The 27,818-nt window shown below is 61.7% G+C and overlaps 1 protein-coding gene across 1 annotated transcript; it reads left to right on the top strand.

The window, feature by feature from the left end:
• Positions 1-1,419: 1,419 nt before the first annotated feature.
• On the top strand, positions 1,420-27,818 carry CPZ (carboxypeptidase Z). Its single transcript, XM_070462408.1, has 11 exons — positions 1,420-1,600; positions 6,811-6,843; positions 7,987-8,361; positions 10,554-10,766; positions 12,721-12,917; positions 13,447-13,608; positions 13,913-14,071; positions 21,605-21,740; positions 23,426-23,565; positions 26,612-26,711; positions 27,369-27,818. The coding sequence occupies exons 1-11, from the start codon at positions 1,516-1,518 to the stop codon at positions 27,701-27,703; spliced, it is 1,935 nt and encodes a 644-aa protein (XP_070318509.1). The 5' UTR covers positions 1,420-1,515; the 3' UTR covers positions 27,704-27,818.

Raw genomic sequence — 27,818 nt, 5'->3', positions numbered from 1 at the left:
CTCAGGAAGCCTGGGGTCTAGCATTCACCCAGGGCCAGAAACCTCAGGAGAGAAATCAAAGGAATGTGCCCAGAGACTGGCAGGGCAAGGCCAGGGGGTTCTGGAAGGATGAGGCCGCAGTCCTGGTGGACCGAGGGCAGCGTGGAAACTCCGACTCCGGAGGTGCTGACACGCATGGAGTGAGCAGCTCCTTCTCTGAGCTGAGGATGGATCGACGCCTTCTGCCCCCCTCGCCACGTTGCCATGCCAGCTTCTGGGCTAAGCTGCATGTCCCATGCCTCAGGACTGAGTGTCAAGGGATTCCAGGGTCCGGCCTCCCCGCCGACCAGGACAGTTGGTAAAGGAGACCCATAGAGGTTCCTGGCTCCAAAGATGGTCTGAGCCAGTGGCCCAGCTCGGGAGGAACCTGGCCCGGGGACAGTGCTGGGCTGAGGACCTCTATGTCTGGCCCGCAGTGTCCCCAGTGCCCAGGCAGCAGCACACGATGTCCATGCTGGCTGGACCTCAGCGGTGGGGCTGTGTGCAGCGGCCGGCGGGCAGACGTGTGCACATCTGGAAAGCAGAGTGAGCACCTGTCCAGCTCCGTGGAGGGGGCGGTTTCACAGGTGCTGGCTGAACCCCAGAGGAGTCCGGACCCTGGGAGCAGAGAGGGGCTCTAGCGCCCACCTTTTCCCTCACCTGGGGGCTGAGGTCCTGGGCCTCCCTCCTCCCAGGGCCCTGAGCCTCCTCCCAGGTGATGCAGGCAGGAGACTGGGGGAGGGGAGGGGAGTGGGAAGGGGCTGTCTCAGAGCCCCAGGTGCAGGCAGGGGTTTGCACTCCAACACCCTGGAGTCGGGGTGTCTGTGCTGTGCTCCCCGCCTCTGGGGGGGGGGGGGGTGGCGGGTGGAGACATCCCGGAGAACATGTATGCCACCACCTGGACGTCCATCGGCTCCTTTAAGGCGCCCAGCTGAGGACCGCCACGTTTCACTGGGGATCCTCAGGGTCAGACCTCTGCCCAGGTCCTGCCGGGAGGGGAATTCTCCGCAGGGTGCAGGCTCAGAGGTCGGGGGTTGGGGAGGGGGCGCCCAAGGTCATGGAATAGACCCTTGAGGTGCATCCCCCAGCCTGTGACAGGGCGGCATAGTGGGGATACTCCATCACTCCCTTGCTGGGACCCAGGCCCAGAGCTGGGGGTAATAGGCCGGGCCCCCCGGACCGTCTGGTCCAGGGCAGGCCAGGCCCCTGCCTCCCCGGCTCCCCTACAGGCCCCTCGGTCGAGAAATCGGGGTTAGTAGGCAGTATCAGCGGGGGATCGGGAGGTCATGTTGGAGGCGGAACCCAGCCCCACTGGGGGCTCTCACCCCTGGGGGCGGAGCGGCGGCCTCCGGAAGCGGGCGCGCTCACCGCTCGGCGCGGTTCCTGGCGCCGCCGCTGTAACCCGACTCCGCGCCCGCGGGGGGCGGGAGCCGAGCAGCGCTGCGCCCCGGCCCGAGTGCCACATCACTCGCCCGGCCGCCCTGCCCGCCGCCCACCATGCGGCCCCCGCCGCCGCTGCTCCTCACCATGCTGGTCCTCGCCGCCGCCCGGCCCGGGTGCGAGCCCGCCTGGGGCCCCGAGGGTAAGGCGGGACCTCCCGGCCCCGGGGGTGGAACTCTGCGACCCCGGAACCGCCAACTTTACCCCGCGTGACCCGGGGCTCCAGGGAACGCCCCCCAAGTGGGCACCCTGTGAACCCTGGACCTGGGGGTCTGCACAGGAGGGGGCGCCTGATTCGCTGAGCGCATCCAAGCTGGGACCCCGGGGTGGAGCGCACACGCAGGTTGGGGGTCAATGGAGATGCCCAGCTCTCGGCACCCAAGCCTCCAGCAGGGGCTTCTTCTCGGTCTGGGCACCGCCGGCGGAGGGGGGCGGAGGGGTGCCCTGAAGGTGGGGTCCGAGGGAGCAGGTGCCAGGACTTTGCAGGAAGAGAGGGCATCCGAGGTCCCCAGTCCTTCCAGGAAGGGGGTGGCCTCTGGAACCCTCCCCTCCCAACTCCATGATGTGGACAGCGGCGTCTCCAGAAGCCGGTGCAGAAGGCCAGGGAAGGGTTGCGGTCCCTGATGGGGAAAGGGGTGCTCCTGGAGGATTCTGGGGGCAGGGGGACGGCGGGACTCAGGGAGAGTCCAGGGGCTGCCCCCCTGGGAGGGTGATGGGAGGCACCTGGGAATGGGGGGCGGGGGGCGAGGGGCCAGCTGGGGCCTGGGCCCTGGTCCTCACCACACTGCCTTCTGGGTGGGCCTCAGTTTCCCTTCATATTGAAAGGTGAGGGTGCGTCTGGTCCCCCGCCCTCAGGGTCCTTAGCGGCAGACACCTGTGACCCAGACTGCGGGGGGGTTCCCTCCCACACTGGGGTCTGGGCGTGTTGGATTCTGAGTCTCTCAAGTGCCGGAGGTTTGTGGACACCTGAGAATTTGCTGGCACCAGCCAAGTGGGTTGTGCCAGGAGCCAAGAGCCCCTGCGGTGTGCCAGGCCCCTCTCTCCCTTTCCTTCTCTCAGCTCAAGTTGAATTTTCTCTCCACCTCTGTCCCACCTTCACCTCTTCCCTCCCCCACTTTCTACAGAAAGGCCCCAGGCCGGGCAGTGTGTCTGGGTGTGTCTGAGTGTGTGCCCGCACTTGTGTGCACAGTGGGATGCAGAAGGTCATGCAGAGGGTGTCATGGATGGAGCCTCCCCTGAGACCCCAGGAAGTGTCCACTATTATAGGCTTGTCAGGGAGCACAGACCCCCTCCTCCAGGAAGCTCTCCCTGACCTGCCCTTTCTTAGGGAGAAGTGCAGACCCTCCTCTGGACCCAGGCTGCCCCTTCCTCACCTGGAGGCTCGGGCAGGTTGGGTCTCTGTCTTCCCCTCCATGATGGCATCAGTGCCTTTTTCTAGAATAATTCCTTTTTCTAGTGGGATCTCCTGACAGTTGAGCATGTGTGGTCCGTGGATGCCCAGCGCCTTTTCCAGACTGCAGAGTGACGAGGGCAGGGCCGGGCAGCTTGACTCCAGACTGCTATGTCCAGGACTGTCCTTGTCCTTCCTGTCTCACTGTCCATGGGCTCAGAGCAAGCAGGCCTAGCCCCTCCCCCTGCCTGTCCCTTGCCTTCCTGCAGGTCTTCATCAGGAGCCTGGAATTTGAGGCCGTTTCCATGCTTTGAGGGGCCACGCAGGTCTGGGTTCAAATCCTGAATTCTCTGGACCGCTGTGTGTCCTTGGGTCGACGAGCCGACCTCTTTGACCTCATTCTCTTCCTGTTGCCCATCTAAGACACCCCAACCCACGGCAGTCTTGCTCCCTTGGTTGAAGACACGCTGACACCTTGTGGTCAAGAGGTGTAACGGTCACGTGTGGACTGCTCAAAACAGCCTTTGGACAAGCGCTGTCCAACACGCTGATGCCAACCCCAAAAACATCGCCTAACATTTCCCAAAAGCTACTCGAAAGAGATAATGAGAAACAGGTGAAATTAAATTTAAGAACAAATTTTATTTAACCTGATATATACACAATATTGGGGCTTCCCAGGTGGTACTAGTGGTAAAGAACCTGCCTGCCAAGGCAGGAGATGCAAGAGACATGGGTTCAATCCCTGGGTCCAGAAGATCCCCTGGAGGAGGGCACGGCAACCCACTCCAGTATTCTTGCCTGGAGAATCCCATGCACAGAGGAGCCTGGTGGGCTGCAGTCCATGGGGTCGCAAGAGAGTCGGACACGACTGAAGTGACTTAGCACGCATGTGCAGTATCGTTCCAGTGCTTTGTCATCAATATAAAAATCACGACTGAACTATTTTGCATTGTTTTTTTAGTGCCAGGCCTGCAAGTTGGTATTTTACACCTGAAACACATGTCCATTTCAAGTCACGGCATTTCAGGTGCTCAGCGCCCACGCGGGGCTGGTGGCTATCATCGTGGATGGTGTGTCCTCTCGACCCCACCCCGGCCTGAGCTCCCCAAGGCCCCCAGTGGGGCATGCTTGTTGTTTTGAGTCTCCCAAAGATATGTTGAAGTCCTAGGCACCCTCCCCCATGCCTCTGACTGTGACTTGACCGGGACCCGGGCCTTTGCGGGTTTGGCTGCATTAGGAGGAAGGCGCAGGCTGGGCTCTGAACCCCATGACTGCTGTCCTTGGAAGAAGGTGGGAATTCGGGCACAGCACACTGGAAGGGACACGGGTGACAGAGACAGGGATTGGGTGATGTGGCCACAGCTGAGGGTTGCTGGGGGTCCAGGAGGACTCTTCCCCGATTCTGCAGAGGGGTGTGGCCTGCCAGCAGCTTGATTTTGGGCATCTGGCCTTCAGAACCGGGAGAGGATCAAGGCCTGTTCCACCAACCTGTGGGTCTTCGTTACGGCCGTTCTGGGAGGTGAGCCCACCGTCTCTCTTTTGCTCCTGGTAGCCACGCTGGAGGCGTTGGTGACCTCGTCAGTAGATGCTGCCCCCCTGTCCGTCCCACTGGGCACTGTGATCTTGTGGCGGGTCACAAGGGGCCGTGCCCCCTCCTTCCTGGGCGACCCCGGGCCACTATGTGCTGGGCCCTCACTAGACCCTGCCGTCAGCACCCCTCGTGGGACCCTCCAGCAAAATGGTGCCAAGTTGCCCAGTCGGTCTGTCTCTTTGCGACCCCATGGACTGTAGCCCTCCAGACTCCGCTGTCCATGGGATTCTCCAGGCAAGAATCCTGGAGTGGGTTGCCATTTCCTCCTCCTGGGGATCTGCCCAACCCAGGGACAGAACCTGCGTCTCTGGCATCTCCTGCACTGCCGGGCAGATTCTTTAGCACTAGTGCCACCTGTGAGCAGCAGTGGGTACTCCTGTTATCACCCCCATTTTACAGACGGGGAGACAGAGGCCCAGAGATGAGCTTAATTCCCGAGCTTCAGCTTTCTCATCTGTGACTTGGGGAGGCTTGAAGCCACGTGCAACCAGGAGGGATCCGCTTGTCAAATCCACTCACGTCCAGGCAGCTGAGTGGGCCTGATGTTTTGAAGGAGCTGGCGTGTGGGTAACTGCTGGTTCTGGCCTCCTCCGTCCGCATTTTCCTGCGGTGCTCACCGAGTCTGAGTGCGTCTTCAGGTTTGCCCCGCTTGGCTCTGGGCTGGCACGCGGCAGGCACAGACTTGGCATCCGGATACAGGTGTGAGGAGGGGCGGGGCCTTGGCGGGAGCCGTTGATCTGGGGAGGCCTGGGGCTCCTGAGCTGACAGGTGTGGCGTCGCACGGATCGGTAAGTGTGAATTCTGAGTGTGAGCGCTGGGCATGAATGCTCCCGGGGGGTCCAGCTCCGACTGGGTCCGTTCGTCTGTTCCCCGAATGCAGACGGGCAGATAGCGCAGCGTCCAAGCAGAGCCAGGGCGGTTTCCCATCCTTCCTTTATTTCCATGTTTTGGTTAGTCTTCACGCCTCCTCGGGCTGCAGACAGCAGTGGACGCAACCTGGGAACAGCTTAGACCGGAAAGGCGTGGAGTTGGGTGATGGGAGTCGGGCGCGTGCTTGGAAGTTGCCAGGCCAGCAGGGGACTCAGGGCGCCTGGGGTTCTCACCCACCAGCCCCGTCCGTCCCAGCGCGCGTAGCAGGGGCACCCAGGGCGGGGTGGCGGGCAGCTGCGGCCCTCTCTGTTGTGTTGAGGGGCAGCCCTGTTGCCTGGATGCTTCAGGAAAGTTATCCTCCTGCCCCTTACGTTGCCCGAGTGGTTCCAGCCGGCTGGGACACCTGGAGTCCTTGGTGACAGGGCGCGTTGAACGTCTCCTTCCCGCGACAGCTTAGGGAGTTGGTCCGCAGGGGATCAGGGGCTGTGGCTGCCCTGTCCTCGGTGGGGGAACCGTGGTCTGTGTCGGGGGTACTGTGTGTGGAGGGGGCTGCTCCGCTAGCCTAACAGGACCCCCCAACTGTATCCCCCCACTGGGGGCTCACGTGTGCTCGGGCAGGTTTCCGTGACCTGGGGTTGTGAAGTGAGTCCCTAGAAGCAGCCTCCATCCTTGTTGGACTGTGGTCCAGGCCTGGGTTCCAGATGAAGATTGGGGTTGGGACACTTCCCCTCTGGTCCCAGCTCCTTCCCCGCTCTGCCTGCCTCTCTGCCCCACCCCCCCACCTTGGCCCTGCACCCACTTCTGACTTCTTGTTTCCTGCACTTCCACCCCCCACCTGCCCTTCCCCCGCACCAGCTGAGCCACAGATCTGATTTCTGTCTCTCTTGGCCCTCCCAAAGCCCTCGGGTCCTGCCTCTGATGGGGGGCGGGGGGCACCTGGCCAGTGGCGTTGGTTGATTGGTTTCAGTGGGCTTCCCAGGGCCTCACTGTTGGTTCACTTGTGCAGGGCTTGGGCAGGACCCTGGAGCTCACGGTTCCAAGCACAGTTTGTGGGTATGTCCTCGTCTCAGGAAACAGGCCGGCCCACTGCAGGGTGTCCCGGAGGGGAGAGGGCCACAGCCTGCGTGACTCTTAGCGGGACAAGGAATCCCGAGGGGTCAGAATCAGGAGTGGGGGGCCTGGTACAGGCTCTGAGGGCTGTTGGTAACACATGTGGGAATCTGGGGAGAACTGGATCAGCTGCAGGAAGCTGGAATCGTCCCCAGTGGATGTATTCACACCGCGGCGATTGGCCAGCAGTCCAAGTCAGGGCTCTGCCTTCTGTTAGGGAAGCCGAGTGACCTGAGACTCAGTCTTTCCACCCGTGGGATGTGGGGGATGGCCACATGGACGTCAGAGGGCAGCTGTGGCAGGGAGGGTAGGAAGGGCTGGGGGACCGGCCCTGTGAGGAGCAGCGGGATTTGGGGACGACTGATGGTGTCACCCTTTCTCTCCACAGGTGGATGCCCCAGTTCGGCAGCTGCGGACAGCGGTATGTACCTGGACCGCCCGATTTTGTTTTGTGGGAGTGAATGCAGGCCCTCCATGCTGTCGAAGCCTTTGTGGGGGGCAGAACCTGGGGTTCTGCAGAGGGTGATGAGTAAGAGGGCCTGTCGATCAAATGCAAACCCAATGAAAAGAGCAAGAAATCAGGCAAAACAAGAGAGGGAAGCCCTTCCCTCTGTGCAGTTGGGCTCCCACCCCTGGCTCTGCCCTGGGCTCCAGCGGGGGGTCTCTTCCATCCCTCCCTCTTCACGCCACCACCCCAGGCGCGCTTGAGGAGGTCTGGGGTCTGACCTGACGTGCGCCTGTGCCACGTTGGCTGGCTCTGCAACCTGTGTGTTCTCGGCACCTGCTGAGTCCATGGCTGGGACAAGACCCTCCCTGCCTGGCCCTGAGTTCCTCGTCCCTAAAGTGAGGTAGGGAGCATGGATCTCCTGGGATATGGATCTAGTGTATTGGAGGGCTCAGAGCAGGCATATCTTCAAGGCTCCTCCTGCCAGATTTGGGTGTTGGGGTATTCTGAGCAGGACTGGATTTTTTTATGTTTAAGTGAAAGTGAAAGCGCCTCAGTCGTGTCCGACTCTCTGCTATCCCATGGACTGTATAGTTTGTGAAATTCTCCAGGCCAGAATACTGGAGTGGGTAGCCGTTCCCTTCCTCCAGGGGATCTTCCCAGCCCAGGGATCAAACCCAGGTCTCCAGCATTGCAGGCAAATTCTTTATGAGCTGACCCACCAGGGAAGCTGGTAAAGAATTATTTTTTTCTCTTTAAGTAGGACAATATTTTTGCTGAACAGAACTCAACCATGTGCCTTAACGAGGCAACCCCTTGGCTGGGCTGTCTCTCCTGGGCCCAGTGCATGGATGTGGAAGCTGAGACCCAGAGTGGCCTGCTGGGCCCTCTCACGGGTCAGCCTGGGGGCCATCTCTGGTCCTCCTGAAGGCCCTGGCTCCCTCCGCCGTGGGCCTTGTCCTGGCTTCTCCGTGCCACCCATCCCTGCAGGTTCCGGTCCTGAGTGGGGTCGGCTTGGGCAGAGTGGCGCTTAGTAGGCAGGCGTCTGAGCGCATCCTGGGGGGGAGGTCATCCTGGGAGGGAGCACCCTGGTGACCCCGCCGTCCCCCCTCCCACCAGCCATGTGCGTGGACCTGCAGCTCCAGAGCTGCAGCGACGTCGCCTACAACCAGACCGCCTTCCCCACGCTGCTGCAGCACCGGTCCCGGGCGGCCGTGGAGTCCAGCTCCGAGTACATCCTGCTGAGCGTGCTGCACCACCTCCTGGAGGGCCAGTGCAACCCCGACCTGCGCCTGCTGGGCTGCGCCGTGCTGGCCCCGCGCTGCGAGGGCGGCCGCGTGCGGAGGCCCTGCCGCCACGTCTGCGGGGCGCTGCGCGAGGCCTGCCAGCCCGCCTTCGACGCCATCGACATGGCCTGGCCCTACTTCCTCGACTGCGGCCGCTACTTCTCGGGCCTGGAGGAAGACTGCTACGACCCCCTGGAGAAGTTGCGAGGTGGGCTCCGGGGGGGGGGGGGGGGGCCCCGCAGTGGTGAGCGGCTGGGTGGCCGGGTGGGCCCACAGGACATGCGTCAGGAGGGCAGTGCCTTGGCCAAGGCGGAGGCCCTGGGCACAGGGGCCCGGCTGGGAGGGCAGAGATGTGAGGGGCCTGAGTCCTGGGTGGCACTCTCCCGCCCATCAGAGAGCCGTGGGGTACTGGTGTGGGGGAGCCTGCCTGGCAGGCAGGCCTGCCTGGCAAAGCCTGTGATTGCTGTGGCCACTCCTGAAAGATCACACGTGGGATACTGGCTGGAGCGGCAGCCAGACGTCTCAGAGCGGGGTCCGGGGAACCGTGTGGGCTCAGGGAAGCCACCCAGAGGGGCTGCGGAAACAGGCTTTGGTTTCTCAGACAAATGAATGGAGGTGTGGAATGGGCAGCCCCGGGTGGTAGTGAGCCCCCCGTCTCCGGGGGTGTGCAAGGGGCTCCTGGGGGACATGTGGCTGTGATGTGGGGGGATGGGTGACGAGTGCCTCTGCAGGCCTCCCTGCCCCCCTGGCTGGGCTTCCAGAGTGAATGAGATGGGATGGCTCCAGTAACAGTGGGAGCCTTGGTGGCCCGCAGGGAGAGCCCTCTGTGCTGGCCCAGACCGCAGCCCCCGGGTCGCACGCGGCTCCTGAGAGCTGGGAACGTGGCTCAGGTGACTGGGGATTTAAGTTTTGATTTTCCTTGATTGTAATGAATTTGAGCTTAAGTGTAAATAGCCACCCATGGCCAGTGTGTGACACCAGGCGGTGTGGGACAGTGGCTTCCAGCGTCTCACGTAGTGATGTCACAGAGGTCCCAGGGAAGTCCACGTGATCTGGGGTCAAGTGTCACACACGAGTTGTCTCGTTAAGACCCCACAGTGACCCTGAACACGGGTGCCACCGTTTCAGAGATGACCAAGTGGAGGCTCTGGGAAGGCCACCAGCAGCGGGGTGGGGGCCGGTGTGAGCCAGGCTGGCCACTGACGGATGGATGGGTCCATCAGTCCACGCGCCTGATGGTTCTCAGGCGCCCGCTGTGTCCACGGCTCCCGGCTGGCAACCGAGGTGGTGGGGGGTGGCACTCGGGCGCCTCGGGCTGGCCCCCAGCGAGCCCTGGCTTCCCGCTCGGCCACTCACTGGCTGTGCAGAGCTCAGGGCTGATCCTGGAGCTGAATCTGGGAGGGAGATGGGAGTGCCATCTACCTGCAACTTCTCTGTGACTCAATGGCCCATGGGCCGCACTTTACAGGCAGACAGGGGCCGTCCACCCGGGAAGAGGCAGGAAGTGTGGCCGGGTGGGGTCCGAGAGGCAGAGGAAAGGAGCCCGACATCGCTGTGGGGCCAGGCCCGCCCGCCCCGGGGAAGCCCGCAGAGTGGGCTGGAGGGAGTTTATTTTGGGCCAGTCTGCCACCAAATTGCTGGTTCTGTCTGCTTTCTTCTCCCTCAGAAACCATTTTGAGCAGAAATGAAACCACAGGGCAAGTGAGATGCTTGGGAAAGCTGTCCACTGTTCGTGCCCCTGCCCTCCAAGACCAGCCCGCTGGGACCTGCATCTTCCCGTGCAGACACCCCATGGGAGGGGGCGGCAGGGAGCCCCTGGGCTGGCCTTGGGGTGCTCCTGTGAGCGGGAGGGGTCCCGCCAGCTGGTCTGGGGATGGCTGTGATAGACAGCCTACCTACGCCTGGAAGCCCAGACTGTCTCCAGAGCAAGCTTTGCAAATTTGGGGGATAAAGCATACGTTTGCTACCCCTCTCCCCCCACACTCCCTACCCCATCATCGCTGATGCCTGATACCCGGGGACACAGAATCACCCGAAGTCAGAAGGCAGCCAAACCGCGGTTTTCCTTGAGGACCCTGTCCGTGTGCCTCTGCCTCGTATTCTGCCAGTCTGTATGTTACGAAATTTCCAAACTAACCACATACGCCTGCTCTTCACCGATGCTAGGAGCTGCGTGGCTGTGTACGCCTGTCAGGGGCTGTGACTCACTGTCCACGCCAGGCTTCACAAAGGGAACTTTAATTACAAACGCAGACACGCATGTCTGGGGAGCCATCCCAGGGGCCCGTGGGGGTCCCGACACCCTGGGCTCCCCAGGGCGGGGCCGGGGGTGGGGGTGAGGGCCGCGGCAGCCCCGAGCTGACCCCTGGTGCCCGTGCCCACCTCCCTCTCCGCCCCCAGGAGGCCTGGACATCGAGGAGGCACTGCCTTCGAGCCACCCGCACACCTTCATTCAGTTCACTCACCACTCCTACGCTCAGATGGTGCGCGTGCTGAAGCGGACGGCGGCCCGCTGCGCCCACATCTCCAAGACCTACAGCATCGGGCGCAGCTTCGACGGCCGGGACCTGCTGGTCATCGAGTTCTCGAGCCGGCCTGGCCAGCACGAGCTGAGTAAGCCGCTGCCGCTGTTGGTGGGGGTGGGGCAGGGTGAGTGGTCTGGGCTGGGAGAAGGCACCTGCCCGCTTGGCCTTAGGGCGCATGAGCCGGTTCCCAGTCCTAATCAAAGCCCCCCATGTTTGGGGGATGGGGTGGGTGGGGATTTAGGGCATGCTGGGGGCACTGGGGTGCTGGCCACATCCCCAGGCGTGTGCACCTACTGCCACAGCCACGCTGGGCGTTGGGGAGGAGGCGGCCAGGAGGGTCATGGCCCTGTGGGTGTGCGCTGCAGGCGTGGCGGGGCTTGAGGTGAGGGGTGTACATGACCGCAGGCCCGTCGGGCCTTGTGCGTCTCTGGTGAAAAACTTCACTGTGCATTTTGTTGTCTCTGCAACCTTGCCCTGGTGCACCTGGACTCCAGGCAGGTATGTGGGCACTGGGTCCTGGTCCCCGACAGCTCCTCCTTTGAGTGGCTTGGTCCGAATTCACAGAGCGTCTTCCCGTTTATTTAAAACCCAAATCCATTTCAGCTCCTAGGAGGCTATGTCCAGTTTGGAGCTGGGGAGCCACGTGGGAAGGGCTGGATCTTACTGTCCCTGGAGCCGCGCTCTTGCAGGCCTCCGTGGCGGTCAGACCCTGCCGCGGTCCTGGTTCACCTGCCATGACTGGGAAGGCCCTTCCGGCCTGCAGCGCAGATGCTGGAAAAAATGACCGTGAAGCAACTTCAGGGGCAGGTCAAGGAAAAGACGCTGGGCTCCGGGGGTGGGGCATGGGGGTCTGGCCCCAGAAACCCCAATGTTCTGGCAAAGACTCGGAGCCTTGGCTGGTCGGCCTGTTTCTTGAGAGGCGAGGCGAAGATGAGCACCCTGGCTCCGGGGCACCAAGAGCAGTTGGGCGCAGGGTCCCAGGCCTTCTCCCCAGCCCCTCAGCTCGCCTGTGCCCGAGACCCTGTGGGTCAGACAGGACCAGTCCGATCTGGCCTTGGTCAATACCAAGTACTGACTCATGGCCCTCGTCTTGGTGAAGCGGCTCCAGCCCCCTTTGCTGGTCTGACTGCGCTCAGCCTGGTTTTGCATCCAGGTGGCTTCTGCAGCGTGGACTTCGCGTGCCCAGAGCCCCATCTCCAATCAGGGCCTCGCCCCTGCCTCCAAGGCCCACCCTTCCCGGCTCCCCCTCCAGCTCTGGGATGAAGGAGGGACTCCCACTTGAGTGGGCACAGCTGTGGAACACGGGGGCGGGTGGTGTCCTTTGTGAGGGGCCAAGGGCAGTGACTGGTGTGACAGCCTCTGGGGCATCTGTGCGCTGGGGCTGTGGGAGGGGTGGGGCTGCACTCAGCCTGGGAGGGAGAGGCCGTTTTCCACGTGTTCTGTGCGGGGCTCAGAAAGGAGAGGCGACTCATCCAGGGTCCACGTCAGCAAGACCCTGGGCTCCATCCACCGTCCACGTATCCACCCATTCTTCCATCCATGTATCCTTCCCCGCACCTTGATTCCTTCTTTCTTTCCTTTCCTCCTTTCTTCCATCCTTCTCTCTTCCTTCATTCTTTTCCTCCTTCCACCCAGCGGTCCTTCCACCCACCCATCTTCGCTCCAGCCTCACCCATCCCTTCATCTACCCATCCCTTCACTCGAGGGCCACCTATCTTCCTGCCTAAGCCCCAGTGTCCGCTCTCCTCTGTTGCACAAGTGCGGGGAGTGGCCGTGAATGAAATTCACACAGGCCGATGATAATCTATATGATTACTAATCAGTTATCGTTGATCCATCACACTAGTATGTAAGGCTCTACATCACCGATGAGCTCAACGAAAGTGGTGGCCTTGATGAGACCTCGTTAATCACAGAGACACTTGGGCCAGAACAAGCGTGAATCGGTTCCATAACAACAGGCTGCCCTTGCCATGTGGACCCTCAAGTTTCCGGGGACCCGGAGACAACCCCCAGGTCACTGTACCGCCTTCCCCCCACAGTGGAGCCGGAAGTGAAGCTCATCGGCAACATCCACGGCAACGAGGTGGCGGGCCGCGAGATGCTCATCTACCTGGCCCAGTACCTCTGCTCCGAGTACCTGCTGGGCAACCCCCGAATCCAGCGCCTGCTCAACACGACCCGCATCCACCTGCTACCCTCCATGAACCCCGACGGCTACGAGGTGGCGGCCGCAGAGGTGAGTGCCCCCACGCCGGCCCCGCGACCGCTGCCTTCCACACGCCCCGTCCGTTCACCCACTCGCGGTTGTGGAGGCTCTGTGTACCTGCTGTGCTGGGTCATGGGGACTCAGCAGGCATTCATATGGGCAAAGTCCTGCTTGGCGTGGGGACCGATGATGGTTATTCTGCGGTGGCTTAAAAGGTGACCTGCCCTGTAGAAACAGGATAAAACAGGGGTGGGCGGGAGGAGCCAGAGTGTGCGCTAGCCGGAGCGGAGGGCCCCTTGGAGGAGATGACCCTGAGCAGGGCCTGCAGGGTGTGGGCAGCGAGCTGTGCATCTTTGACATGGGGCACCCCAGGCGGGCCACAGCCAGCTGGCCTAGGGCCTGAGGTTGGAGGGCCAGCCTGGAGGTCAGGGAGGTGGTGGATGAGCTCCAGAGTTCATCTCATGAAACCACAGAGAACACCACCCACTGTGACTCTCAGCCCAGCCTTGTGCCTCCGTGGGTGTGCTGACCCCTGGCTGGGGGCCATCCTGTGGTTCAGGGTGCCGGCTACAACGGGTGGACCAGCGGCAGGCAGAACGCACAGAACCTGGACCTGAACCGAAACTTCCCTGACCTGACGTCCGAGTACTACCGCCTGGCCTCGGTCCGCGGCGCGCGCAGTGACCACATCGCCATCCCCCAGCACTACTGGTGGGGTAAGGTAGGAGCCCGCTGCCGACCTTGAGGGTCTCTGGTTATTCCGGGACCCTCGGGGGGTCCTGCCCCTACTGAAAACACCCAGAACCTGGCAGGTGCCTGGTGACGGTGCATGGGAGGGCTGCCTGGAGGAGGTGGCATCCTCAGGAGATAGGGGAGGAGAGTTCCAGGCCCAGGATGGGCACTTGGGGAACACCCAGTGGGGTGGGGCCTGGGCAGAATCCTAAAGCTAGGGCGTGGGGCTGAGTGATTGGTGGGGATGCGCCTGGCCCTGACGACTGTCTCCTTCCCGCCCCCCCCCTGGGCAGGTGGCCCCCGAGACAAAGGCAATAATGAAGTGGATGCGGACCATCCCCTTCGTGCTCTCGGCCAGCCTCCACGGGGGTGACCTGGTGGTGTCCTATCCCTTCGACTTCTCCAAGCATCCCCAGGAGGAGAAGATGTTTTCTCCCACGCCCGACGAGAAGGTGAGAGGCTGGGCGCGTGTGCTGTGGGTGGTTTCCTTGGGGGGCCTGAAGTCCTTCGGGTCCTGAGGCGAGTGAAGCCTTCCAGCCTTCTGAGCCATTTGGAGCCTTCCAGACCCAGCTCCAAGCCCCCTCCTCCAGGAAGTCTTCCAGCCAGCTCCCTCCCTCCCTCCTCTGGCCACCCCACCTTCCATCAGTGTCTCCTCCGGGAGCTCCTGGGGTGGGGCCCCTGGCTGAGTGCCCTCCCCACACAGGGGAGCGCGCGGCCCCGGGCGGTGCCGGCAGAGGGCAGTGCTATGCTGTGCATGATGCCCGGCCGGCTCCCAGCGCCTCCCCCGTTGTGGGCAGGGCGGGTCTGCTAAGGGTCAGGTGCTTCCCTGCTGGCTCAGTGGTAAAGAATCCGCCCGCAATGCGGGAGACCTGGGTTCCATCCCTGGGGTGGGAAGATCTCCTGGAGAAGGGAAGGCTACCCACTCCTCCAGTCTTCTTGGGTTTCCCTGGTGGCTGAGCTGGTAAAGAATCCGCCTGCAATGCGGGAGACCTGGATTCCATCCCTGGGTTGGGAAGATCCCCTGGAAAAGGGAACGGCTACCCACTCCAGTGTTCTGGCCTGGAGAATTCCATGGACAGTTCACGGGGTCGCAGAGAGTCAGACACGACTGAGCGACTTCTTTCACTTCTCAGGCACCCTGGGAAGCAGTGGGGTTCAACTAGCAGTTCTGGTCACCTGGGCCCGGAGGAGGCCCATTTCCCCCACCGGTCAGAGCAGCAGGGGATGAGACCCGGGATGCTGGCTGGACCCCTCTCTGGTCGCATTCTTCCCTTCTCCAGGGGCACCCCCTGCCCTGATGGACACCAGAGCTGGCCTTCTGGAAGGGCATGGGAGCTGGGGAGCCCAAGGCCAGGGAGGGGGAGCGAGCTTTGCTGGGTCACCCCCGGAGCTGAGCTGCGCAAACTGCCCTGCTGACCCCCAGCCCCCAGGGCCGTTTGTGCCCGGCCAGGAGCAGGAGTTTCCCACCCTCGCAGGAGAATGGAGCTTGCAGGGGACCTGACCAGTGTGGGAAGGCTCCGGAAGGTCTGAGCCGGGTCACTAAGGCCTGGTCACTAAGCGGGCCCCCTGGAGGCCCAGACTCAGGGCCGAGGGCCAGGCCTGGCCACTGACAGCTTCTCAGACCTTCCCCCCGGTACTGGGGGCAGGGCGGGGAGTGTGGGGCGGGTCCCAGACGGACAAGTGCCCGGGCCAGCCCCCACCTTGTTCTGCTCCCGTGGTCTGTCAGGGCCCCCCTGCCTCACCCAGCCCCTCGAGGGCGCGCGGGTCCCCCTCAACCCACCGCCATGACGGGGACGGGGCCCTGTCTGCGGGGAGATGGAGCCAGACTCGGGCGAGGACGAGGAGGTGTGGCCTCGGCCAGGACAGGGGGCTGCCCTGTCTGTGTGTTACCTGTGTGTCCCCAGTGGCTGTCCCTGCCCGCATCCGTTCTGGCACCCCCCGCCTCTCTGTCACTCATCACATGCCCAGTCACCCACCCACTCACCCAGTCACTCACTCAGCCACTCACCCAGTCACCCACTCACTCACCAACTCACTCAGGCACTCACCCAGTCACCCACTCACTCACCCATTCACTCAGCCATTCACTCAGTCACCCACTCACTCAGCCACTCACTCAGCCACTCACCCAGTCACCCACCCACTCACCAACTCACTCACTCAGCCACTCACCCAGTCACCCGCTCACTCACCCATTCACTCAGCCATTCACTCAGTCACCCACTCACTCAGCCACTCACCCAGTCACCCACTCACTCACCAACTCACTCACTCAGCCACTCACCCAGTCACCCACTCACTCACCCACCCACTCACCCAGTCACTCAGCCACTCACCCAGTCAGCCACTCACTCATTCTCTCAGCCACTCACCCAGTCACCCACTCACTCACCCATTCATTCAGCCACTCACCCAGTCACCCACTCACTCACCCACTCACTCAGCCACTCACTCAGTCACCCACTCACTCACCCACCCACTCACTCACCCACTCACTCACCCATTCACTCAGCCACTCACTCATTCTCTCAGCCACTCACCCAGTCACCCACTCACTCACCCATTCATTCAGCCACTCACCCAGTCACCCACTCACTCACCCACTCACTCAGCCACTCACTCAGTCACCCACTCACTCACCCATTCACTCAGCCACTCACCCAGTCACCCACTCACTCACCCACTCACTCAGCCACTCACTCAATCACCCACTCACTCATCCATTCACTCAGCCACTCACCCATTCACTCAGCCACTCACCCAGTCACCCACTCACTCACTCACTCACTCACCCATTCACTCAGCCACTCACCCAATCACCCACTCACTCACTCACTCACTCACCCCTTCACTCAGCCACTCACTCAGCCACTCACTCAGTCACCCACTCACTCACCCATTCACTCAGCCACTCACCCAATCATCCATTCACTCACTCACTCACTCACCCATTCACTCAGCCACTCACCCAGTCACGCACTCACTCACCCATTCACTCAGTCACTCACTCAGTCACCCACTCACTCACCCATTCACTCAGCCACTCACCCAATCACCCATTCACTCACTCACTCACTCACTCACCCATTCACTCAGCCACTCACTCAGCCACTTACCCACTCATCCACCCACTCACCCACTCACTCAGCCACTCACCCAGTCACCCACCCACTCACCCATTCACTCAGCCACTCACCCAGTCACCCACCCACTCACCAAATCACTCAGCCACTCACCCACCCACTCACCCACTCACTCACCCATTCACTCAGCCACTCACTCAGTCACCCACTCACCCATTCACTCAGTCACTCACTCAGTCACCCACTCACTCAGCCACTCACTCAGTCACCCATTCACTCAGCCATTCACTCAGTCACCCACTCACTCACCCATTCACTCAGCCACTCACCCAGTCACCCACCCACTCACCCAGTCACTCATTCACTCAGTCACCCACTCACTCAGTCACCCATTCACTCAGCCATTCACTCAGTCACCCACTCACTCAGCCACTCACCCAGTCACCCACTCACTCATTCACTCAGTCACCCACTCACTCAGTCACCCATTCACTCAGCCATTCACTCAGTCACCCACTCACTCAGCCACTCACCCAGTCACCCACTCACTCACCAACTCACTCACTCAGCCACTCACCCAGTCACCCACCCACTCACCAGCTCACTCACTCAGCCACTCACCCAGTCACCCACTCACTCACCCACCCACTCACTCACCCACTCACTCACCCATTCACTCAGCCACTCACTCATTCTCTCAACCACTCACCCAGTCACCCACTCAATCACCCATTCACTCAGCCACTCACCCAGTCACCCACTCACTCACCCACTCACTCAGCCACTCACTCAGTCACCCACTCACTCACCCATTCACTCAGCCACTCACCCAGTCACTCACTCACTCACCCATTCACTCAGCCACTCACTCAGTCACCCACTCACTCACCCATTCACTCAGCCACTCACCCAATTACCCACTCACTCACTCACTCACCCATTCACTCAGCCACTCACCCAATCACCCATTCACTCACTCACCCATTCACTCAGCCACTCACCCAGTCACTCACTCACTCACCCATTCACTCAGCCACTCACCCAATCACCCACTCACTCACTCACCCATTCACTCAGCCACTCACCCAGTCACTCACTCACTCACCCATTCACTCAGCCACTTACCCAATCACCCACTCACTCACCCATTCACTCAGCCACTCACCCAGTCACCCACTCACTCACTCACCCATTCACTCAGCCACTCACCCAGTCACTCACTCACTCACCCATTCACTCAGCCACTTACCCAGTCACCCACTCACTCACCAACTCACTCAGTCACCCACTCACCCAGTCACCCACCCACTCACCAACTCACTCACTCAGCCACTCACCCACCCATTCACTCACTCAGTCACTCACCCAGTCACCCACTCACTCACCCATCCACTCAGCCACTCACCCAGTCACCCACCCACTCACCAACTCACTCAGTCACTCACCAACCCACTCACCCACTCACTCACCCATTCACTCAGCCACTCACTCACCCAGTCACCCACTCACTCACCCATTCACTCAGCCACTCACTCAGTCACCCACTCACCCATTCACTCAGTCACTCACTCAGTCACCCACTCACTCAGCCACTCACCCAGTCACCCACTCACTCACCCAGTCACTCAGCCACTCACTCATTCTCTCAGCCACTCACTCATTCTCTCAGCCACTCACCCAGTCGCCCACTCACTCACCCATTCACTCAGCCACTCACCCAGTCACCCACTCACTCACCCATCCATTCAGCCACTCACCCATTCACTCAGCCACTCACCCAGTCACCCACTCACTCACCCATCCACTCAGCCACTCACCCATTCACTCAGCCACTCACCCAGTCACCCACTCACTCACTCACTCAGCCACTCACTCAGTCACCCACTCACTCACCCACTCACTCACCCATTCACTCAGCCACTCACTCATTCTCTCAGCCACTCACCCAGTCACCCACTCACTCACCCATTCACTCAGCCACTCACCCAATCACTCACTCACTCACTCACTCACTCACTCACTCACTCATTCACTCACTCACTCACCCAGTCACCCACTCACTCACCCATTCACTCAGTCACTCACTCACTCACTCACCCATTCACTCACCCATTCACTCAGCCCTCACCTAGTCACCCACTTACTCACTCATTGACTCAGCCACTCACTCATTCACCACTCATTTACTCAGTTTACCCACTCATTCATCACTCAGTCATGCATGTCCTCATTCCATCACTCATTCACTCACTCACTAATTCATTCACTCATTCATTAATTCACCCACTCAGTCATTTATTCACCCATCCACTCATTCATTTCCTCCCTCCCTCACTGATTCCCTCAATTAGTCATTCATTCACTCACTCAGTCACTCACTCATTCATTTATTCACTCACTCATCACAGACCCATTCATGCACTCACTAATTCACTTATTAATTCACTCACTCACTTATTTGCTCACTTATTCATTCATTCACTCACCACTCATTCATTCACTCACCTATCCATCACTCATTCATTTCCTCACTCATTCATCACTCATTCACTCATTAATTCACCCACTCACCCATTTATTCACTCATCCATTCATTCATTCATTCCCTCCCTCACTCATTCCCTTACTCAGTCATTCACTCACTCACTCACTCACTCATACACTCACTGACTCTTACAACCAGCACACGCCTAGTACCTGGAGAGGTGCTGGCTTCTATGCTTGGAGCTCTGTAAGTACTCCTGGAGTGGCTGGCTGTCTCCCCTGTGCCTGGCCTGTGCCTGCTGTGGCTGTGCCATCAGAGGGCAGGGTCAGCATCTGGGTGAGGCTGTGTCCTCCAGGCAGCAGGAGCCCCTGGGCACCAGGCTCAGGGTCTCTGGTTCTCAGGGGCAGACGCGTGAAGATGCCTCTAGGGGGGAAATCCACCTCAACGAGTCCCCACAGAGTCAGAACACCGAGCGCCTTCCCCACCAGCCATCAATCACTGATCGATCAGCCTTCAGACCTGCAGCCAGCGGTGGTCTCTGTGGAAACCAGGGTCCCAGGAGAGGCTTGGGGAGTGGGGGAGCAGGAGGAGGGCCTGAGCAGGATGTCCAAGTCACACCCCCAAGCTTCCCTGGTCCCCAGTAGATGTGGGCTGGTGCCTCAGGGCAGCATTCAAGGCTCCCAGGCCAGCCAGGCCTGACTACCTCGCCCCTCTGTCCCCCTCTACACCTGTCCCTTCTGCCAAAAGCCTGCTCCCAGCCCTGCTCAAGCTCTGTCCTGGCCCTCCCTGGCCCAGCCCACCCTGCAGTGGGAAGGAGCTACTTTATCCAGGTCCCTGGCTGACTGGCCCTTCTTTCTGACCCTGGCCCATGTTCCTGGGCTCCAGCCAGTCCACGTCTGCCCCTCCTAGCAGCCCACTGCACCCCACCTTGTTTCTTTGGGAGTGATCATGATCTCTGTATCTTCCCCACCCACCCACACCTGGCACCTGGGCAGAGCTCCTGCCCCCAGGGCAGGCCTGATCCAAGCCAGCCTGGGGCTCGAGCACCCTGGGGTGGTGGGGACTTCTCTGCTCTCCTGAGGGGCTGACGGACAGGTGACAGGGGGAGGCTCCAGGGCAGGATGGAGAGAGATTCAGAGGGAGGATCTGGAGGGCAGACCTTGGAGAGGGGCCACCCCATCAGCCAAGGTCCGACTTCAGATGGGTGGTGGGTACCAGGAGGTGGGGACCCAGGTGGAGTTCCAGAAACCCCGAAAGCGCCTGGATGCCTGCCTGAAACGGCTGATGCTGACCACAGGTGGCAGCAGCTGCTGGCAGGATGGCAGTCCTTGCTTGCTGACCTTGGTGACTGCAGGATGCCCATGGGCTTGTATTTGGGGGACTTGGGTTGTGTCTGTGGGACCAAGTTGAAACTGCAGCCTTACCCCGAAAACTGGATGCATCCTTCTCCAAACCGCAGGCCCTGGGCCTGAGTCGCCAGGAGAGACCTCACTCTGGCCTGGAGCAGCCGCTTATTGCTGACCCCACCTGCCCTTTTCTTAAAGAAGGGTCCTCATGAAAGGACACACCTCTCCTGGGGCCCAAGGGCCCTGAACAAGCCCAGGGCAGGCTCACCACTCATCCATCTGGCCCTTGCTTGGAGCCTCCACCCTGCGTCAGACCTGTGTCCGGTCCTGGGACATACAGGTGGCTGAGTCCAGTCTGGGAGGAGGACCTGGGGCCTGCGGGGGTGAGGGGTGTCATGAGGGGAACTCTGGGCTGGGGGAGGCCAGTGGGGGAGGGGCTCTGTGTCCCCCCAGGAATCCGAGCCACCCTCCAGGCCCTGCCCCCAGACCCCCTCCTTCCCAGGGGTGGCAAACGCTGAGCTGAGTCCTGTGTGGGACCACCAGACGCAGTGGAAACTGGGGACAGGTTATGGCAGCAGGCTGGGGGGGGTGGGGGGGCGCTCCTGCAGCTGCTGGTGTCCCCTGGGGAGATGGAGTGGTGAATACCATAGACGTTCACGTGGGTGATGAAGGCGGTAAAAATGAGACCATCCCAGCCCCCCACTTCTGCACCTGCTTACCCCCAAGGCCTGCCCTCTGCACAACGGCAGGAAGTGCTTCATAAATTGCAAAACCAACCTCCAGAATCCTGCCAGCGTCCCTGCAGGGCGACCCCTTCTCGAGGGGAGGCCCACGCTCCCTAGCCTGGTGTGCAGGGCTCCGTGACGTGTCCGTGTACCCACCTCCGGGCCTTTGAACATGCTGGGCCCACTGCAAGGACACCGCCCCCCTCCCACCTGAGCTGCAAGCGTTCCCTGCGGCGGTCCCGCCCACAGGAGGTACCTTCCGCCTCACCCTCCACCCCCAGCTCAGAGGGCATCCAGCAGGGCGCCCACCTCAGCCCTCGCGGGGACCTCTCCGTCTCCCTTCCAGATGTTCAAGTTGCTGGCCCGAGCCTACGCCGACGTGCACCCTATGATGATGGACAGGTCGGAGAACAGGTGTGGGGGCAACTTCCTGAAGAGGGGCAGCATCATCAATGGGGCGGACTGGTACAGCTTCACCGGAGGTGCGCGGGGCTGGCGGTGCGCTGGTAGACGGGGGGGCGGGGCCTGGGTAGGGGCGGGACCTGGGGCTGGGCTGGGCGTGGGTGGGGCCTGGACGGGGCGGGGCCTCGGGTGGAGGCGGGGCTTGGGCGGGCCGGAGCCCGTGGGGGCGGATAGGGGAGGGGCGGGGCCCGGGGCGGGGCCCGAGGCGAGGCGGAGCGCAGCTGGCCTGGGGAAGGGCCAGACTGGGGGTCAGGGCTGGACTGGGGCTGGAGGGAGGGAAAGTTCCTGTGTCCTGGAAGGGCCAGACTTCCTGTTGCCTTTTCTGCGGTTTACTTAATGGTCAATTACCATCTCATGATCCCACCCGTGACCAGTTCGCCTTTTGCGGGTTTTGTAGGATTGCTTGATGGAGTATAGGATTGTCAGTGAAGCTGGAATTTTAGAGAAGTGAGGAAGGGCGTTTAGTACTATATAAATACTAAGGTCCAACCGTGTGGGATGTTCTTAGAGTGAAACTGTATTCGTTGTTCCTCTGAACTGCGGGAGGAGGTGACTCCCTGTTCATGGGGTCCCTGGGGGCTGGGCCCACGGGCGTCCATGTGCTGCTGGCCACCCCTCCACACTGGCATGACGCTGAGTATTCATGTCCCTTGACAATTAGAGAAATTGGGCTCAGACAAGAAAAGGGCCAGCTCAAGGGCCTCGGCACGTGGCAGAGCTGGGTCTCAGCCTGCCTGTCCCCCGACTTCTCCTGGGGGCTGGACAGCGCGGCACCTCAGCTCCTGTTCCAAAGCCATGTTCACCCAGCGCCCCTGCTGCCCATGATGTCCTTCCCCAGAGGGGGCAGTGCGGCTTCTCTCTCTCCAGGACCCAGACACATGGGTCCCCTGATCCTCGTGGGGAGGGCTTCAAGTCTCAATCATGACCTCTCAGTGGGGTCTGTAAAGGGCCCACTGCAGGGCTGAGCCTGGGAGAGGCAAGTCGGACTCCCCACCCACAGGGCATGAACTCAGGAGGGTTAGGGGCCAGTGGCCAGGGACAAAGGGGCCATCTGTAGCAGGTGGGGTGTGGCCTCACTGCGGACTTGAACAGTAACTCATGAAGGGTGGCTGCCGGCTGCCAGGGCTTGGAGGAGGCCCTGAAGCTCTGAAGGTCCAGGCCCCAGAGCTGCCTGGAAGCTTCTTCTGTACGAGAGCTCCCACGCACTTGGGTGGAGGGCAGACTCGGGGTTGGCGGGGGGAGACGGTGGTCAGACCAACCTACTCCACAGCCTCTGGAGCCTCCCAGGTCGGCCGTCAGCCTCCCTGGGCTGGGCTCCCCCAGAGATGGAGGTCATAGAGCCTTCCTCCCTGGACTGTTCTTGGGACTGTCCAGGTAAATGGATGCTGTTATCAGTTATCAGGCTGGGGCAGGGGCCGCAGCCTGGACCCCAGGGTCGTGTGTGACCCCTAGCATGAGCCCAGCTTCTCTGCTGGAGGTGGGCTAGTTCCTTACCATGCCATGGGCCATACAGATGGTAGGGGAGTCCATGGATGGGGGCGCCAGACCACTTGTTCCCCAGCCCAGTCCCCCCTTCCCTGGGACCTTGGGTGGGAGCTGTCTGCCTCCGTCTGTCCGGCTGGGAGGCCGGGATAGGACCGGCCCCTCCCAGCTGCCCAGCCCGGGGCCCCACTCGCTCAGCTGCCCCCACCCCGCTTTGCTGCAGGCATGTCCGACTTCAACTACCTGCATAGCAACTGCTTTGAGATCACGGTGGAGCTGGGCTGCGTGAAGTTCCCCCCGGAGGAGGCCCTCTACACCATCTGGCAGCACAACAAGGAGCCGCTGCTGAACTTCATGGAGATGGTGAGCTCTGGGCGCTGTGCCCTGACCCCACCTGGGGCCTGGCGTGGGGAGGGGGGCCCAGACCCGGGCCCTGCGGCGAGCGACCCCCTGGACTGGGACACCGGACGGCGGGGCTCGGCGTCCACGCAGTCACATAGTTATACTGCACTTGCTTCGTTGTTAACCGTCTGTGCTCACCGGACCGCTCTCCTCCCCTGGGCCCAGCCTCGGCGTGGCTGGGGGTGCCGGGGGGGCATGCACCAGGGTGCCCAGGGCAGCAGGGGTCTCTGTGAGGGGTGTGCAGGGGCCAGTGAAGCCCAGGGGAGCCCCTGACCCAGCCTTGGAGGCCACAGCTCTCCTTGGAGGAAGGAGGCACCCAGGAGAAGAAGGGGAGGTCATGCCACGGGACAGGGACCCTCTGGCAGAGGGGGTGGCATGGGTTATAATTCAGTGGGGGTGTTTAGACTATCGAGGGTCCCCTGGCTAGAGTGAGGGGCGCAGCCCTGGGAATGGGTGAGCCCTGGCTGGGAGCAGGCCTGGAGGGGACAGCTGGCAGCAGCGTGCGGGGTCGTGAGGCAGGGCCTGGGTGCATCTGCCCCTCAGGCTCGGAAGGGAGGACATGGGCTCCTGGGGGGGGAGTGGGGCAACAGGATTGAGGGGTGACCCCCTCATCATGGGCTGAGAGCCTCCAGAAATAAGCGTGCCTTGAGTGAGGGGGCCTCAGAGAGCATGTCTAAAGTCACCCCTCACCAGACCCAGAGAACCGAGACTCCCGGTGGTCCAGTGACCGTGTGGGGACCCAGTGAGTGCCGAGGTCCCGCCACCCCTCCCAGCCCTGCCCCGGCCCTCAGGCCCTGCAGCGTGGACCCTCCCCCCCACCGGGGGTGGTGTTCTGAATAGGGTAACACTCGTGCCAGGGACACGGGAACTCAAAACGGAGAGTGATAACGGTGGTTTTGTGAGAAGCCTCTGCTTTATGTTTCTTCCCGAGCATCTTTAAGAATCATAAAGATGGCGTGTTGCTGCCACGTCCCAGTGAGGAGCAGGACCGAGGAGAGGAGCAGGACTGCCCGAGGGAGACAGCGAGGGGCTGAGTGCGCATCACGTTACAGTCGGGGCCTCCACCCCCAGCCCCAGCCACGCGGCATGGAATCCTGCCACCAGGCCTGGCTGGGAGATGGGGCCCAACGTTCAGTTGGAGGAACGATGGTGCTGGGGAAGGATCGTGCCGGTCAGGGGTCCCTGGGCTCCCATCGGGGATCACGGGGGCTCTGATATAGCCAGAGGAGGAGACAGAGAGAGAGGGTCAGAGAGTGACTGCGCTGGTCCGATGTCATCGGCCACTGGAACTCAGATCTGCCTGCCCCAAGCCCCAGTTCTGTTGTCGAGGTCCCTCCCTCTAGAAAGATCAGGACCTTCCTCCCAGCGGGGAGTGAGCCGAGCCTCTGGGTCTGCAGCTGCGGCAATAGGGAGGGAGCAAGGCCCCGGATGACAACTGGACATTGTCAGCGTGGGGTCCTCCTTGGCGGCTGTGCCAGCGACCTTGCTGCTCGGGGCCGGTCAGCATCAATAATGGCTCCCAGCCAGGCCTCCTTGCGCGCCCCGCTTTACGGCCGTCTGGTGGAAATGACTTTTAAGGAGCTTTAAATGGGGCTGGGATCGCTCTGCGGATATTGCATGTGAAGGCTCGGGGCATAAAGATTTAATAGCAAGCGCGATACTGCGGACGGCCGGGCAGCATGTGGCCGAGCCTGGCTGCCCCCCAGGATGGTCCCCAGGACAGCTGCCCGGGCCTTCTGATAAGGATCTGTCTGTCACGTCCACTGAGGCCTTTCCCCAAGTGATCCTGACCAGGCCTGGGGGTGGCGTCCACCCCCGTCTGATTGAGGTGGCGGGGTGGGGGCACCTCTCCTCCTCTGCCTGAGAGCCCGGCACGCTTGCTTCTGCAAGACGATGGACATCCGCCTGAGAGCAGGGGCGGACCAGGAGCTCGCTGGAGGTCCTTCCATGGGTCTGGCCGCTGCTCTCGGGTTAGGGGGCAAGGGAAAAGGCAGACGGTGACATCACAGTGAGATCAGAGCTGGGAGTAGGGAAACCAGGACTGTGGGTCCCCCAAGGAGGCCCCTGATGTGACCGCTCATCAGGGAGGGCTTCCTGGAGGAAGAGGACTGTGAGCTGTGTCTGGAAAGGGGAGAGGAATAGGTCAGGCGTTGTGAGCAGAGGAAGGGCTGGGATGGAGGCTGGCGTTCCTGGGCAGCCCTGGAGGAGGGCGGGGCAGCCTTCAGGGACAGAACAGCCCCCCAGGCTGAGTTGCCCTTCCCACTCGGGCGTCCTGGCCTCCTCTGACGTGAGGAGGGTCGACCTCTGGTTGCTTCCAGCTGACAGAGCCAGGGTGCTCAGCTTGTTCGTTGCACATTGTTTTAGGAGAACTGTGCAGAGGATCTGGGAGGTGCTTTCTTTGCCAAGTGTGGCTTCCTGGCCTGATGGTAGCGTGTGCATGAGCTGCGGGGGGGTCTGCTCCGACACCGCCCGTGCTTAGGACCAGCCCCCGAGAGGGTGGGGCTGCCCTGCCTGCAGTTCGTGCGCATTCTTACTGTACTGATTCTTACCGCCCGAGGCGGGCACAGCGACCATCTGATACAGATGGGGAGGGGCGCCGAGACACCCAGGTAGCTTGCCCGAGGTCAGAGAGCCGGTTGGTGCCTGGCCGGGACTGACACCAGGGTCCCAACCTTCAGGCCCGTGTCCTCCCGCTGCCTTCGGGACCCCGGCCACACGGGCCCTTGTTACCCAGGCAGGAGGCTCAGATGTGTTCACAGGTGGGCATGAGGGGTCTGCCGCTCAGGGCTCAGGCGACGTTATCGGCTGGACTCCCCCGAGCTGGCACTGTGGGCCGTTCGCACACGCGGAATGGGGTTGATTGTCACTGGGGGAGGACCCCGGCGGTGGGCTCCTCACTGCTCACCCTCACTTCACAGATGAGGGTTTCCTTGGAGACAGGCTGGGCGGGCTGCCGGGCCCTCAGCGGGTGCGAACTGTATCCCCAGCCTGTCCTTGGTCCGCTCAGGTACACCGGGGCATCAAAGGCATGGTGATGGACAAATTTGGCAAGCCGGTCAAGAACGCCCGGATCTTAGTCAAGGGCATCCGCCACGACATCACCACTGGTGAGCATTTCCTGGGGGCTCCTGCGGGGCTCTGAGTGTGGGCCCCTGCTCCATCCGTCCACTGCTGGCCTGGGGGGAGGGCGGGGCTGGGGGGCCCTGGAGGTCCGTGTCCACCTCGAGCTATGTCTCCTTGCAGCTCAATGCCCAGCGTGTAGGGACACACGCAGGTCCCGACTGCTAATGACTGTTGATGTGGAGTCTGCGTTCCTCGAGAAGCGACCTCTGGGCAGGGAGGGAGCCTGTTAGTTCATATCCCAGAGCTTCTATCGCACTGATAAGCTCTGTGTCCTCGTGGGCTCTGGGTGACCTCAGGGATTTCACAGCTGGTTTGAAAAATACCCTGTGATGTGTGCTCCTAGAGGAAACAGTCCAGAGAAAGGAGGGCTTGTTAATTGTGTGTGATGGGGGGGGCGGTGTGTGGAGTGGGATGAACTGTGAAGGCTTCAGAGAGGAGGTGTGCCTAGGCAGGGCTTTGAGGGATGAATAGGAGTTTGACAGAGGGAGGTGGTGGGAAGGACATTCCAGGCCCACACAGAGGCGAGTGCACCCTTGGAGCCTGCTGCCCTCCAGGCGGATGCCCCCTGACCCCCAGTGCCCCCCGTCTCAAGGCTGTGTGAGCCCAGGTCCGAGAGCCACTCTTCTTCCATGTGTCTGCAGCCCCAGATGGTGACTACTGGAGACTGCTGCCCCCCGGGGCCCACATCGTCATCGCGCAAGCCCCCGGCTACTCCAAGGTCATCAAGAAAGTCATCATCCCTGCCCGGATGAAGAGGGCTGGCCGCGTGGACTTCATTCTCCAGCCGCTGAGGACTGGACCCCAGAAGTTCCTTCCCGGGTCCCGGAGGGGTTGGCCCGGAGGGGAGCCCCAGGAGCCCGACCAGGATCCCCTGGGGGCCCGGAGACAGCCCACGACAGGCGGCAGCAAGCCCTGGTGGTGGTCCTACTTCACGTCGCTGGGCCAGCACCAGCCTCGCTGGCTGCTCAAGTACTAGGCTTCCAGGCCCTGCTGGACATGCGGGCCACGTCGTCTCCTGCTCTTGATCCGTCTTCCAGAGGCGTCCCATGAAGCCGCCTCCGTCTCATTAAAGTGTTTCTCTTCCCCTCCCA

The sequence above is a fragment of the Odocoileus virginianus genome, unplaced genomic scaffold, assembly GCF_023699985.2.
Source record: "Odocoileus virginianus isolate 20LAN1187 ecotype Illinois unplaced genomic scaffold, Ovbor_1.2 Unplaced_Scaffold_5, whole genome shotgun sequence".
NCBI lineage: Eukaryota > Metazoa > Chordata > Mammalia > Artiodactyla > Cervidae > Odocoileus > Odocoileus virginianus.
This window is presented reverse-complemented; position numbering and strand designations above follow the sequence as displayed.